The 15,746-nt window shown below is 41.9% G+C and overlaps 1 protein-coding gene across 3 annotated transcripts in view; it reads left to right on the top strand.

The window, feature by feature from the left end:
- The window catches only part of URB1 (URB1 ribosome biogenesis homolog), a 58,609-nt gene extending 43,374 nt beyond the window's left edge, over positions 1-15,235 (top strand). For all 3 annotated transcript variants that reach the window (XM_074902850.1, XM_074902869.1, XM_074902859.1), the window contains exons 31-39: positions 2,833-2,993; positions 3,377-3,488; positions 4,473-4,579; positions 5,112-5,255; positions 6,055-6,164; positions 7,358-7,534; positions 8,454-8,695; positions 12,960-13,562; positions 14,172-15,235. In XM_074902850.1, the coding sequence (XP_074758951.1) occupies positions 2,833-2,993; positions 3,377-3,488; positions 4,473-4,579; positions 5,112-5,255; positions 6,055-6,164; positions 7,358-7,534; positions 8,454-8,695; positions 12,960-13,562; positions 14,172-14,377 (1,862 nt within the window). In that variant the 3' untranslated portion in view covers positions 14,378-15,235. The remainder of the gene's footprint in view (positions 1-2,832; positions 2,994-3,376; positions 3,489-4,472; positions 4,580-5,111; positions 5,256-6,054; positions 6,165-7,357; positions 7,535-8,453; positions 8,696-12,959; positions 13,563-14,171) is intronic.
- Positions 15,236-15,746: the final 511 nt, after the last annotated feature.

Below are 15,746 nucleotides of genomic sequence, written 5' to 3'. Positions count from 1 at the left end.
GAACTATTTGGTGTTTTGCGGGAGGAGGGATCTTAGATGATCCAGTTAATGGTGGGTCTTTGAGATTGTTACTGAGAATGGACAGCCAATGTGTTTTGAACCTGGGTGTAATAGTTGGAAAAAGCACTGCTGTCATGCACCTGTCATCATCACCCACCACCTGGAGGCCACCACCTTAACCAGTGTGAGGGATTTGGTGGCTGTTGGTCAGCCTTGGCAGTGCTATAGTCAGACAGCAAGGACAACCACTTGTGCAGGCAGCACAGTGGGGTTGAGGGAGCTCCTGTACATCATGTTCTTGCAGAGCTGTGGAGGCCGGGGCTGTCCAGACGTAGGCTGAGTCTAAAACTAGAAAGGGGAAAAATAGTTCTCTTAACTGCTCCACACTGAGTGAGAGTCTGTGTCCTAAGAGGGGCATTTTTAAAGGGCCCAAGTGATTTATGAGTTCAAGTCCCATGGGGCTCCTAAACCATGTCAGCTGCTCTTGGAATTCCCAATTCCTCTTTATTTATTTGCTCTTTGTACTGACTGCACAGTACCCTGTGCACAGATGTTATATAACTGCTGAATTTATAAACATAGACTTATTACACAGTGTTTAATGCTCACTGAGTAAAAAGTAAATCTTGAATTGGGCAGATAGCAAGTTTTGTCTAACTTTAGCCCTGATAAGCATCTTGTGGAAAGCTTTTTCATCATGATTCTCAAGGTACTTTAAACAAACTGTATGTCAGACATAGAATTTTTTTTTTTTTTTAGTAATAGCTTGTTATTTTATGTTAGTTGTTGTATGCACTCTCCAAGGTCAGCTGAATGGAAAATATTTCCATTGCGTGTTTTCAGTGAAAGAAAGTTTTCTAAATAAATCTTTCTGTGACCAGCATGAACTTTACTGCTGAAGTGAGGACGCTGGATTTCACTATATGGTAGCACCCCATAAAATTATCCACTTTGTCTGCCAATTGGTGTGCGTTAGTAGTTCTCAAGAACTGCACTCTGAAGGAGAGCCATGTGGTGCCTTGCTCTGGAAGGGCATACAACACGTATTTGATCCTGTACTGAAGAGGGGTTGTTGTATAGGCCAGGGCTATGTGTGAGGTATCCATAAGTGGTGGAGAATTCTCTATAGGCAGACGAGTTTTAGATCATCTTTATGTGTTCCCTTGGGATTCAATAGAAAGCGTCCATCTCCCAGTGCTTACCTTGCAGCCTTGCACCTTGCCTGAAGAGTGCGAACTGCAGAGTTGTGTTGCCACAGGCAGAAGGTAGGAGAAGGCATAGATTAGGTGTCTCTCTGGGCTCTGTTTCTCTTTCACCTGCCTTATTGTTGCTACTCCTCTCATCATCTTTAGCGGTCGGGTGGTGGCCTGGCTCAGTGCCTAGAAGTAGAGGTGGGTAGAGCTGTATTTGTACGAGCTCTGGTGATGAGAGAGGTATCCTGTGCTAACTAGAACGACTGAGGTGTTTAGCATTACATCAGTTAAACTTCATGTGTTTTGGTGGTGTAGGGAAGTGTACAATAATTGCTAGTATTGAAATAACTTGTAAAACACTCACTGAAAAGATCTGATATTGCAGTTCAGTGATGCCTTTGCACTGGTCACGGAGCAGTGGGCTGCTTGGGAGACAGTGCTGGGAGGTGGAGACCCTACCGTAGCCTGGCCCATAACTAGTAGAGCTGGGTGTGAAACTGCCAGGCATGAAATTGAAGTAGGAGTTCTGGCAGTTGAGGAAAAGATGAGAAAAACAGCTCAGATACTGGTGTGAGGACATAAATAATCTGTGATTTTTACATAAATATATAAAATATATATATTTTAGTTGTGTGGGGGTGGTGGTTAGGGATGAAATCAGTGGACCAAATATAGGTACTTGTCAGTAAGACTACAGCCTCTACTTAAATAGGAATATTTGTTTCTCAGAAACTTCCTCTTGACCTTCAGTGTAAATTACACGAAAATATGTGAATATTGTTGCTAAACTCAGAACTGCAGTACATTTGCACTTTAGCTAGCAAAATACAGCTGATGTGCCGTTGTATTCCATCACTGGTGAATGGAATAGAAATAGCACAGGAGGTACTCTGGAGGTTTTACATCAAATCATTTCTAGCCATCAGTGGGTAAAAATGACACAAACTCTTCCACGCCCCTTAAATGAGAAACTCTAAATCTTGATGGTGAAATGCTATGCAAGGTAAATGTTAGATTCAAGGGTGTGTTTTCTGTTTGGCTGGTTACTGTTCATTGCTGGATTTTGTTTGTCCCAGAAGGGAATAGAGGTACAGTTTAGTACTTTGCTTGGAACATGCCTTACCAGCAGAATCACTCATGCCTGCACAGTAACAACTGGTGTGGCTAATGGCTTATTTATGTATTATTCTTCTGTCTGTTCTATCAGAGAAGCTCTTTAGTGCAGATGGGTTTTTCATAGGCTATGCTGATCTTTCAGGCACAGACTTATCAAGTGCCTAGAGAATGTTTTGAGCAGGAAAATTTCCTCTCTTCTTTATACTTAACTTTTCTGAACCACTGAGATATGTGATGTGTTTACAGAATTTACTCCTAACTTCGTATAGTCTAGCAGGCAGAATTGTCTTCATCTAATGTAAATGAGACTAACCACATTAATTTCAGCTCAGGTAAAGAATTCTTGTTCAGAGTGATTTGCAGAATGCCTTTGTTAGCTGAAGGAGCCTTCAGCATGTAGTGAAATAATAGCTTGCATGGGTAGATCTAGAAATCAGTGTTTATGAATAGAAGTTTTGTTATATACCCTGTGATATAATGCACTGGGCATTTTTCTTTCATTTTGTTCCCTTTTCCCACACAGAGTGTGTAGTGGCATGTCAGAAGTTTGTCGAAGTCAATGCCCTGGGTCTAACAGTAGCTGCCCTTAGCAGCTATGATTCCAACATGAGAGCAGCCGCATATTTTGTCCTGGCTTCCTTTCGTTCTCATCTGGAAGGAGCTCGCTTCCGAGAGAAGAGTCAGGTAAGACTGAGCTCAATTGATAAGTTTGCCAGGTTAGACACTTTACGTCAGGACACTTAGGGTAGACTCACTGCTTTACTCATCTGTCTACATGCACACGGTGAGAGAGATAAAAGAAGCTTTTTATCTTCTGTTCCATTGTTGCTCCTCTACTGCTTTGTGTTTTCCTCCTGTTATAATCAGTGGACAGAAAAAAAGGGGGGAAAATATGTTTTAGAAATTCTTAAGAATTTTATTTGTAGGAATGGAAATCCTGATGGGATTGGTATTTGATTTATGGACTGTAAAATATCCTGAAAGCTTATTTATGTATTCTCACTCTCCTGTTTGTATTCGTTTGGGTTATGGTTCAAGCTTTTCTTCCTTGGGCTCTTGTGCTGCAGTTGCTGTATCTCTTGGATGCTGTGCAAAATGGAATCAGGCAGCCAAACCTCAGATTTACCTTCTCTTTGACACTCTACATTGCTCGTGTGGCACAGCAGATTCTGAAGCCAGGTACTGTAACCTACTGTGCATGTTGAACTCCTGGGGTGAGTCACTGTGCATGGAGTATGTCCTTGGCCAATACTGGAAGTTGAGATAGCTGTGACCCTGGTAGGAACCATGAAGTGTATGATTTCCCGTATTTCAAAGAAAAACTTCCAGTGCTTGTGTAGACTGCATTACTGGAGAAGTGGGAAGTGCCATTTTGATCTGTGTACAAAACCAGTCTGATCCATCGGGGGTGAAGCCACTACCTCTTCATAATTTTGGGGTGAAGGTGGGCAGAGGACTAGATGAGTAAAACTAGATGAGTGTCCTGGTCCTGTTCAGCAGATCAGAGTAGGCTGGCCCGGGTGTCCTTTTGTCCTTAGACACTGAATCAATATTAGTCATTGTTGCAAAGAAGAATCGTATAACTGGGGAGTAATTCAGTTTGGAAGGGACCTTGTGAGGTCTCTAGCTAAACCTTCTCCCCATAGCAGGGCCAGCTCTGAGGGCAGACCACTTTGCACAGGGCTTTATCCTAGAAAACCTCCAGACCTCTAGACTGATCCTAGAAAGCCTCCAAGGATAGAGACTGTATAGTGCCTCTGGGTAACTTGTTCTGGTGCTCATGGGGGTCTGGTCTGTAAGTTAAAAATTATGGTTGCCTAACATGAAGTGTTAGGCTTGAAACGTGGAGAGATTTGCCTCTCACTTTGCAGATTTCTGCTTTGTCAATGAAGTAACATTGAATTTGCTGAAATCAGAGTCATGTTGAGTGTTTATCTTCTCACCTGCTTTGTGCACATTCTGAATAAGCTTTTCATTTTGGGGAAGAGAAGGGGAGGGATGGCCAATGATATAATCAGAGCAGCAGGCCTCCTCACTGTAACTAGTGTACTGTTCTGACAGCTAGCTGAAACGCTGGAAAATACAGGTTCCATTTATTTTTCTGCATGGTTGTGTATTGTGAACGTTGTCCTCCTCCACAATAACTATTGTTTCTCTTCACAGAGGAGCACATGTATGTAAAGGTAAACAGATTCCTTCTGTCACACCAGTATTTGGACCTGAGGAAAGTACCAGGGTTTTTCCAGCTTTTCTACAGTTTTGATTTTGAGGTAATGTAAGAATCCCATCTTAGGTGTCCACTAATTCTTCAGAAAATAATAGAAGAAAGCCATAAAAATGCAATGAAATCTTATTCTTCCATAGGTAATTAATTAGAGGCATCTTTGTTTTGTTTTATATTGGAATTAGAAATATATTTTAGTTTCTTTGTTGTTTTCTTAATAGTAACATATAATGAAATCATGAGTTGTGCTGTGCATGCTGTGTAAGCACAACAAACAGAATGTTCTGTCCAAGCTAGCTTACATTTATCTTTGAGTTTAGATTATTAATGTTGAGTTCAACTGAGATCTTTTAGAAACAGCAACTTTTAAAGTTCCATTATTGGTGCATATTTGGGCTGCAGAGTTACTCTTCCTGATGGATGTTATTGATTAAATTTGATAAGGATGAAAATTGAGAAGTCTAGAAAAAGCTGTTAAGCACTGTGCTAGCGCTCTGAGGGAACCAGATTTTTTGTGCTCATATGAGCAGCCATTATTTTTAAATGTCTGATGGTGGTATTTTTCTTATGGTTTCTAGTACAAAATAGAACGTGAGTGGATTCTCAGATTTCTTGGAGAAGGGCTGCGTGATAAACATTGCTATGAGCTTTATGACTACCAGAGGATTTTCCAGGTCATTCTTTCCTTTTTCAACAGTCCTTTGTGTGATGAGAGCTCCCAGGTAAGAATTTTTTTTTCTTTTCTTTTTAAATAAAAAAACAACACCACAAAAAAACCCCAAACCACAAGAGTTTTCATAGTTTGGAGATCTTAAACAAATTCAAAGCAGAAAGGAGCAGTTGACTCTTCCCTTGCCCTCTTGAAAACCTATTTTTTTGCTGATTTTGTGCGTGTGTGGAGTGGGAAATAATTGCTTATGTCTAAACAAGAGTCACATCCTCCTTCCCTGAAATTGGAACAGGTCCCTGCCATCATGGAACCTCACTCAGTTTCATCAACTGGTGGCCTGGCACTAGTCCTATTTCTACTGTTTCATGGAATATATTGCAGAAACCACAGTTTTACTCATACGGTCAGGGCCTTTGCTTTTTTAGGTCTCCTTATTCCCTAACCAGCATGTTACCTGCACAGTGCTTTATCAGGAAGAAAACTCACATGCCGGAAGCTTTCATGTTCATAAGCATCCACCCTGAGAAATCCAGCCTGTTAAAAGTATCTTAGTTAGGTATCAAAATCTTGGGCAAAAAGAGAAATTTTCTTGCTACCTTAAGACTTCTTTTTAAGAGTAGTGTTTGTGTGTATAAAGCCTTGAAAAGAGAATTTCTTTTTTTTTTTTTTTTTTTTTTTCCTGGAGTTGCTTAAAAAAATGTGGTATTTGGTAGTACATTTTAACTTTTAAGTCGATCAGATCCCAGGTACCAGTCAGACTGCTAATTATATCCTTCTGAAAGATTGATAATAATTAGATCCTGACTGTATTCTAATTTTGTAAAAAGAACAAATTATATTTTCTGTTTCAGAGTCGTATTCTGGAGATACTACAAAATGCTGCTCATGTCACCAGAGCTGCCTATGAGCTGATACAAGATCACAGCCTCCTAACCTGGGTACTGCACATCTTAGAGAAAAGGTAACTAGGGAAATAGTGGTGAAATGGGAACAATTTTACTGTCCGCAGTAGAATAATTGTGCAGCTGAGTATGAAAACAAGGATGACCGGTATGGAGATGACATATCAGCCAGCTGTGACATTTGGCACCTAGGGCTGTACTGGGAGAACTTGCTGAACTCTGAATTCCCTTGTGTTTCTGAAAATGAAATCAAGATGTTTTGAGATTGTAGTAGGAGGGATGATGGTGGGGTGGCTCCATGTTTTTGATAACACTTTCTTGAAAAACTTAGAAAACAAAATAGCACCTTATTTTAGCATATGTGACTCTTTCAGTTCAAATACTCACACTTCACATGCTATCATAGGACCTCCTTACACAATAATTGCCACAATAATGAATTTGAGCCATCTGTAACATTTCTGCTCCTGCTTCTTCCTCCTCCCCTTGCCTCTCCCCCACATACACTCACACGTATGCACACATACACATGCTCTCACGCATGCACTCACAAAATCTCTTTTACATAGATTGCTCTGGCAGATTCAAGCAAGGTTTCTGGATCATCAACAGTGTGATTGGCCTGAACAGGTTCCCAGTACTGCTCCCTTGTTGTACACCTCTCTTTGGTACAGTTTAGTACTCTTGGAAGTGAATAAGCCTGGTCTTCGCCTCGGGCACCCAGTATTTTGTGATTGTACTTTTGAGAAGTATTCTTGCATCCACTGTACAAAAGTGAGATAGCTCCCTTCCCTCCCCACCCCAGCTCCTAAAATAACAAAGTAAATATGGCTCCTGATACTGTGCTGTAAGCATTGCTGTTATTACTTAAGGCCTTAGGAACATAAAAGGAACCAAGCTGTCTCGAACAGTAACTTCTCTGGAGAAGTGGTGGCAATGGTTGCAATGTAATGGAATACTTGGCAGACCTGTGTAATGAAAGATGCAAGTCAGAAGTCACTCGTTCCATGCAGGGCCTGTGATACACAGCTGTGTTCCCCAGCTGCAGCATGGCAAGAGGAGGACAGTAACCAGGGATGGGGCTTCAAAGGGGTGCACTTCCATCCCCTGATGGGGCCCTGGCTGAGAGGCACCTATTGCCATTCAACGGCTTCAAAAGTGCACTAGAATATGGTCCCCTCTAGGTGATGGACTGGTTCCTGATTAGGATCTGCCTTCCAACTGGGTGTTTGCTTCTTTTTTTGTTTTTCAGGTTTCTGGAAAACAAGCTGTTAAATAAAATTATTTCCTTACTCCATACTCTGTGGCTAACAAATTTAGGAGGCAAGAGAGAAAACAAGAATCAATCCCAGGAAAACAGGAAGTTTCTTCCTATTCAGCTTGTAAATGAATTTCTGTATGTTTTGATCACATTAATCAAACACATTCGGTGAGTCCTTTTTGGGTTTTTTGTCTTTTGAATCAATTTGCATCTCATCCTCTGTCCAATTCAAAAATTATTAAGGCAAGAAGAATTTCTTGTTTAATGCTTTTTTTTTTTTTCCCCTAGTGAATTTTGATGATATTTCTTTGACAGGAAGATAAAGCTGTTTAAATACATGGGGAATTAAATAACGGCTGAGGCACAGTTACTGTCAAGTTCTACATCGTTAATTACTGGCCATTTTTAAGCTGCTATGTTTCACCTTTTTATGGCTGGATCAGAGTCTGCAGTTAGCAATGCTATTTGCTGCAAGGATCTTTCATACCTTCTGATGGTTTAGACTTTCCGTTTCTGTACCACACTTGCAAATTGTATGAGGAGAAACTGTGCAAAGTTCTGCATGACTGTGTTAAGAAGGGATTGGTCTCTTCTCTCCAGATCTAGAGCACTTAACCTATCTAAGCACAGCAGTTGCAGCAGGAATAGTAGAAAGCAAATGGGTAAACAGTTCTGCTTGGGTTCATGATAGCACCTGCATATCTTCATGCAGACAAGTATTGTCACAGTCTGGAGAAACTATGTTTATTTTATTTCCTCAAAATTTTGAACATTTTGAAAAATAAAGAAGCATAGGGAAAGCTCCAGACCTTTTGCTTGTGTGCTATCAGCCTTTGCTATTTACAGGCAGGAGGGCAAAGACTGTGTCTCATGGTCTGTTCTGCCAAACACTGATGGAGTGAAGCACTGGGCATTCAGTGGGAATTAAACTAATTATGACTGACATCCTGAGAAACCAAAGTATATGTCTAGAGAACTGCATGAGAAAACTGTAAGAAGAGACTGTAAGGAGAAAATAATTGTACTTATTTTAGTTTATTGATTAGCGTGCAGAAAAATACATGGCACTTCTGTTTTCTTTTCGTAGGACTAATTTAGATCTAGCCAAACTGACTCAGTTTTTCAGTACACTCAATTCTGTGCTGGAATATCGTGCTATAGTTGTTGAGGCCTTCAAAGAAATGAGCCGGTTCACTGTGAATGAGAACGTTCTCTCAAACAAAGAGATCCTGCTGCTGCTGCATAAGTGGAGCATCATTGAAAAAGACCTGCAACTGCAAGAGGATGTGCAGACTCTTGCTCAGAAATACCAAATCAAAGAATTGCTTAGTAAGTACTAAAATATTTCAGAAAAGTAATATTGTTTAGGCTGTTAGAAGCTAACCATACAAGTGAGGCAAACTTCATAGCAAGTAGTAATATTAACTTTTGTTGGACAATCTGATATATCTTGAGGGAGGAGGAATGGAAATGGAAAGCAGTTTTTCAGGTCTGCATTGGTAGTGATTTCTAACTAACACAATTCTGGAAGCTTTGGAGAAACACAGTTTCAAAAAGGGAAGGAGCTTTAAAATGAAACTTGGTTGCAGATCTAGTGTTGGGCTTTGAAAAATTGTATTCTTAAATGAAATCTTAAAAAAGCCAGTGCCTGGAGGCTTTGTGCTCAAAGATTTGAATCATTCTACGTGTAGATGGGGCATCTGAAAGTGAAATATGGGTAAAAACTCAGTAAAGCAAGCGAAAATGAAATAGTTAATTTTTCTTATTGTCATCAGTGTTGGAAGAAAGCAAAATACATTTGGACTTGCATGACTTCTCTTGTTATCTCTGTGAATAAAATGTACAAGGAACTTTGTAGGGAGAGGTGTTAAACAGTGCTGGTTTCCCACAAATACAACTGCTCTTGATGCACATCAAAACTTCTATAGGTTTCTTTAAATGTTCTGTATCAGTTAAACTAATTATTAACATATCACTATATTTAAGGGATACTATAAAGCTTTAGTTTTTCTGCAGTTTCACACCCTTTTAGTGTCTTTCTGTGGATGTAGGGCAGGAGCTCTGCCTGGGTATGAATGAGGAGCTGACAGAGAGCTTATGGGTCAAGATTAGAGGGTGGGCAGGGATGGGAGATGTTATAGTGGGGGTCTGCTACAGGCCACCCGACCAGGAAGACTGAGCAGGTGAGGCTCTCTATATAGGAGCAGCCTCACATTCACCAGTCCTGGCCCTCATGGGGGACCCTAACCACCCCGATATCTGTTGCAGGGACAACACAGCAGGGCATAGGCAATCCAGGAGGTTCCTGGAATATGTTGATGATAACTTCCTTCTCCAAGTGATGAAGGAGCCAGTGAGGAGAGGTGCTATGCTGGACCTTGTTCTCACCAACAAGGAGGGACTGGTGGGGAGTGTGAAGCTCAAGGGCAGCCTTGGCTGCAGGGACCATAAAATGGTGACATTCAGGATCCTTATTAGGGCAGCAGGGAGGAGCACAGCAAGCTCGTTACCCTGGTCTTCAGGAGAGCAGACTTGGCCTCCTCAGGGATCTGCATGGCAGAGTAGCATGGGATAAATTCCTGGAGGGAAGAGGGCCCCAAGAAAGCTGTTTAATATTCAAGGATCACCTCCTCCAAGCTCAGGAGCGATGCATCACGACAAAGAGGAAGTCAGGTAAGACAGCCAGGAGGCCTGCATGGATGAACAAGGAGCTCCTGGACAAGCTCAAACACAAAAAGGAAGCCTACAGAGGGTGGAAGCAAGGACAGGTAGCCTGGGAGGAATACAGAGAAACTGTCTCAGCAGCCAGGGATCAGGTTGCAAAGGCCAAAGCCCTGACAGAATTAAATCTGGCCAGGGACGTCAAGGGCAACAAGATAAGCTTCTACAGGTATGTTGGTGATGAAAAGAAGACTAGGGAAAATGTGGGCCCTCTCCAGAAGGAAACAGGAGACCTGGTTATCCAGGATATGGAGAAGGCTGAGGTACTCAATAACTTTTTTGCCTCAGTCTTCACCAACAAGGGCTCCAGCCATACCACCCAAGTCACAGAAGGCAAAGGTGAGGACTGAGAGAAAGGAGAACCACCCACTGTAGGAGAAGATCAGATTCGAGACCATCTAAGGAACTTGAAGGTGCACAGGTCCATGGGGCCTGATGAGATGCATCTGTGGGTCCTGAGGGAACTGGTGGATGAAGTGGCTAAGCCACTATCTGTCATATTTGAGAAGTTGTGGCAGTCCAGTGAAGTTCCTGCTTGACTGGTAAAGGGGAAACATAACCCCCATTTTTAAAAAGGGAAAAAAGGAAGACCTAGGGAACTACAGGCCAGTCAGTCTCACCTCTGTGCCTGACAAGATTGTGGCGTGGATCCTCCTGGAAACTATCCTAGGGCACATGGAAAATAAGGAGGTGACAGTCAACATGGTTTCACTAAGGGCAAATCGTGTCTGACAACTTTGGAGGCCTTCTGTGATGGGGATACAGCGCAGGTGGATAAGGTAAGATCAACCGGTGTCACCTACCTGGACTTGTGCAAGGCATTTGACATTGTCTCATACAACATCCTTGTGTCTAAATTGGAGACATGGATTTGATGGATGGACCACTCGGTGGATAAGGAATTGGCTGGATGGTTGCACTCAGAGTTGTGGTCAATGGGTTGATGTCCAAGTGGAGAGCAGTGACGAGTGGTGTTCCTCAGGGGTTGGTGTTGGGACCAGCACTGTTTAACATCTTTGTCAGCAACATGGACAGGGGGATTGAGTGCACCCTCAGCAAGTTTTCCAACAACACCAAGCTGTGTGGTTCAGTCAACAAGCTGGAGGGAAGGGATGGGCCATCCAGAGACACCTTGGCAGGCTTGAGAGGGGGGCCTGTGCAAACGTCATGAAGTTCAATAAGGCCAAGTGCAAGGTCCTGCACATGGGTTGAGGCAATCCCATGCACAACTACAGGATGGGCAAAGAGTGGGTTGAGGGCAGCCCTGAGGAGAAGGGCTTGGAGGTATTAGTGGATGGAAAACTGACTATGAGCCAGCCATGTGTGCTTATAAGCCAGAAAGCCAACCCTGTCCTGGGCAGTGTGGCCAGCAGGTGAGGGAGGGGATTCTCCCCCTCTACTCTGCTCTCATGAGACCCCACCTGCAGCGCTGTGTCCAGCTCTGGGGCCCCCAACATAAGAAGGACATGGACATGCTCAAGCGGGTCCAGAGGAGGCCACGAAGATGATCAGGGGGCTGGAGCACCTCCCCTGTGAGGGCAGGCTGAGAGACTTGGGTTTGTTCAGCCTGGAGAAGGGAAGGCTCTGAGGAGACCTTATAGCACCTTCCAGTACTTAAAGATGACCCACAGGAAAGATGGGGAGGGACTTTTAATCAGAGACTGTAGTGATAGAACAAGGTGTAACAGTTTTAAACTGACAGAGTGTAGGTTTGGATTAGATGTAAGGAAGAAATTCTTCCATGTGAGGGTGGTGAGACACTGGCACAGGTTGCCCAGAGGAGCTGTGGCTGCCCCCTCCCTGGCAGTGTTCAAGGCCAGGTTGGACAGGGCTTGGAGCAACCTGGTCTGGTGAAAGGTGTCCCTGCCCATGGCAGGGGGCTTGGAACTAAGTGATCTTTAAGGTCCTTTCCAACTCAATACATTCTATGATTTTTAGAGAGTTATTATAGTAACATCTGTAACTTATGTATATGTGGTTTTAAAAAAAAAATCTGTTGCTGCAAGCCTCAGAAGCTTAAAAAGCAGTTACAAAAATGGATCCTTATCTGAAATTTCGTTTCTGAGCTTACATTTGTCTCCATCTCCCACAGCTCCTGGGGGAAAAATACTGAAATACATGTAGTTCATTTTAAGCTGCTGAATGCAGCAACATAATTGAAATTTCTGTTGATTTTATCAATGACTTCTTGAAAGCAGATTGCCATAAAATGTTCTCTGTGTGGTATGGTGGCAGCAAAGTGCTGTTGCTGTTTGGGAGATTTGCTGCTCCCTGTGACACAGGCAGCTTCTAACGCAGGGCAGCCCTGTATCACAGAGTTCAGCTGCCTATCTCTTCCCTTGGGGTGTGAAAAATTCATGTGCCCTTGGCTGACAGCACCTCGCCCAGCCAGACACCCAGCCAGGATGCGGCTGTGCTGGAGGGAGGCAGACTTTGCAGCTTTAGCCTGCGCCATTCAAAAGCAACGTAGCTGTGCTGATACCTCCTTCCACAGGCAGTTGTGTACTGTGCCTTCGCTAGCCCAGAGAACAGCAGCTTGAGCATTTCTCATGATGTGGTGTAAATAATGTAGCCTTACTCTCGTGGCCTTGGCTTTGCAGGGCTGGGGGCCCAGGTCTGGGTGACATTATCGCTCTCTTCAGAGTTAGGCGATCCAGTTCAGAAAAGTGTTTTAGCCCATGAGTCACCAGGAGCTGCCTGTAGCCCATTTGCCCTGAATTGCATAGGGTCGATTAGACTGCTAAATGAGGCTGGTGCTTACCCCTTTAGCAGCTGAAACAACACACGATACCATCTTTCTTGCTTGATTTTGTACCAAGAAAATCCTTTGGAGTATCTGATGTTTGTTTTGGTGGTGTTTTTCTTCCTACAGAAAATATTAAAGAAAAGAACAAATCTCAAGCTTCATCTCGTACATATCATCACATTCAGAAAAAGAATGAGATAGAAAGGGAACATGACACTGCTGCAGACCTGAAGGTCTCTGAGCTGAAGAAATGCAGAGATCATTTGAATTCCATATTTGCCCACTGGGAGCCTGTTTTCCCTGCACCACCTAGCCAACACCATGGGGAGCCCCTCAAATCTGCTGACCTTGCTGATGAAACAGTCAGTCTGAGCTGTGCATCCACTTACATAGTAACTAAATGGCTCCTGAAGTCCATGGTTGAGCACAGCCTCAATATGCAAAATGTTTCATTAACTCTGCGGTGGCTACAGAATTGCATCTTGCCACATCCAGTGGCAGTGCAAGAGGTGCTCAGGGATGAGACATTGAGAAACAACATCTTCAAGTTGTACAGCCAGATCTGTGAGGCCAGCAGTGGGATGGATGGACTCTTTAAGGAGGTCTGTTTGTTCAGTTCAATCATGCTTCATCTAATGGATGCTCAGGGCCTGACCAACAACAGCTTTCATGAACTTGTGAAAACCTTGTGCCTCTCAGCAATGGCAGAAGAGGGTGTGAACAAGAAAGGTAACTCATCTTTTCACTCACGTTACAAGGTGGTAATGGTAGAAAGTAGGTAGTTCCATGTTTTTCTTAATTAATCAAAACAGTCTGAAGTTTGCCTGTGCCCGTTGGTGCTCATCACTTCAAAAGTAAAAGCTGTGTCTTTGTTGATATCGGCACAGGGGTTGGTAGCACAGATTAGGGTCACACTGTAGGCGTTTCTGATAGTACAACAGTCATATTCTCTCAAAGAAATTTTCCTTTCTAGGACTAAAATGGAGTTCAGTGAGGTATGAAAAATGTAATTCCAAGGGGAAAAATAGTCTGCAACAAAGGAGTCCTTGTGGGTATGAGTTCTGATCCATATCTTCACTGTTATCATTTGATATCAAAAGCCACAGGTCAGATTTTCAACTTTTTTATTTAAATAAGTCAGAAGGTTGTGCTAACAAGAAACTGTTCTCTTCCCTTAGTGTGAGGCTTTGCATGGGCAAAAACTCCACAAATTTTCCATCTAGAAAAAGTTAGGAAACTATTCTGAAACATAGATCTGGAGGTGAAATGGTTTGGTGTTGTATTACTGTGTGGAAATAGAATATCTGTTCTGATTTTTCTCTAATTTTTCTTCTACAGCTGTTTGTGTATTCCTGACTTCTGTTTACATTGGGGACGTATGGCTTGGAGCACAGGAGCCAGATATGTTAATAACCCATGTCAAATTGATCTGCAGTAGTACAGATGATAAATTAAACAATGATGACTTGGAAACTCATAAACAAGGAGAAGAAAGTATTATGCCTCTTTGCAAAACCCTTTACTTGGCTACATTGGGGCATTAATTCAGTGAATTGACACTTAATCTTTAATGTTATATGCTCTGCCGTCATTGCTGCGAGCCATGAAACCCTCCTGAACTGTTCTCCATACAAATCTAACTTGTTTTGTCATAAAGATCAATATTTTATTACTGTGTGCAAACTCAGATGGGGAAAATTGTATTCATCATCTCTCAGTGAAACATTAAAGCTATAATTTCCCTTTTCTTGAACAGTATGGAGCACTGAATGTTATTTATATAATTTTTATTACAATTTTAACTTTATGAAGAACCAAGAAAGACTGATTAGTGCATTGCCTCTGGACTGTATTTCAGTCCCCATGTAGTTAAACTCTATCCTCTCTCCAATATAAGATGGGGAAGACAGACTGCAGAACTTCACCACAATGTGGTATAAGTGCAATGAACAAGTAAGCAGCGATTTTAGCCACAATGATTTACTATTTCTTAAAGAACCCAGTTTCTTTCATGATACATAATACCAAAACCAGTATGATCAGAAGACTGAACACTTGAAATCATGATGGTCTGTGATTCTTCTTGGTTTTAAATTAAATAGCTTTTGAAAGCATTTATATCTGAGCTGGTCTGGTTTTATTCTCCCTTCTGCTGGGTTTTGGGTGTTGGTTTTTTGTTTGTTTGGTTGGGGTTTTTTAATGAAAAAAAGCCCAGACCACCGCTGCTGGGACTTGCAACAAAGGCCCATCTTCTCTTCACTCTGAAAAGATGAGAGATGGAACTAAAACCCAAATGACTTGCTGCTCATTGATTATACATGTTCTTTATTGGAAATTCTCTGTGAAATCTGATAAATATTTCTTGAATATGGCCTTGAGGGCAGTTTAACATATCATTCCAGATATGCAAACATGCAGAGTCTGAACTTGAACCTTTGAAATGTAAAACAGGATTTATTAAATTGACTCATGAATATGTGCAGTGCCTAGGTACTTTGTACAAATTCTGTACAGGGAAAAAATCAGAAATGCACACTCCTTATGATGTTTGAGCGTTTTTTAATAAAAAAACGTGAGATGCAAATAATGAGGATTGTTTCTGCATCTAAATGTTCTTGTCCTAAAAAATAAATAATATCTATATCAAGACAATTTTAAAATAACACATATTTCTTAAAAAAGCTGCAAGCCTATTAGAGGCTAAATTTTGTGTCATATAAAATCCCTAGGGTCTGACATCAGGAAATCTTTGTGATGAAAAAAACTTACTTAATTTAAAAAACAAACAAAACAGGTACAATGAAACCGAAGGTGTTCCAAAACAGAAGATGTCTTTCCATCTCATCTAACTGGAAAATAAAATGTCATGACACATAGGCAAGGGAGTTTTTCAGCTGTCTTGAGAGACTGAGC

Source organism: Athene noctua, chromosome 1, assembly GCF_965140245.1.
Source record: "Athene noctua chromosome 1, bAthNoc1.hap1.1, whole genome shotgun sequence".
In the NCBI taxonomy this organism is placed as follows: domain Eukaryota; kingdom Metazoa; phylum Chordata; class Aves; order Strigiformes; family Strigidae; genus Athene; species Athene noctua.
The sequence above is the reverse complement of the archived record's forward strand: the minus strand, read 5'-3'. Positions and strand labels throughout refer to the sequence as shown.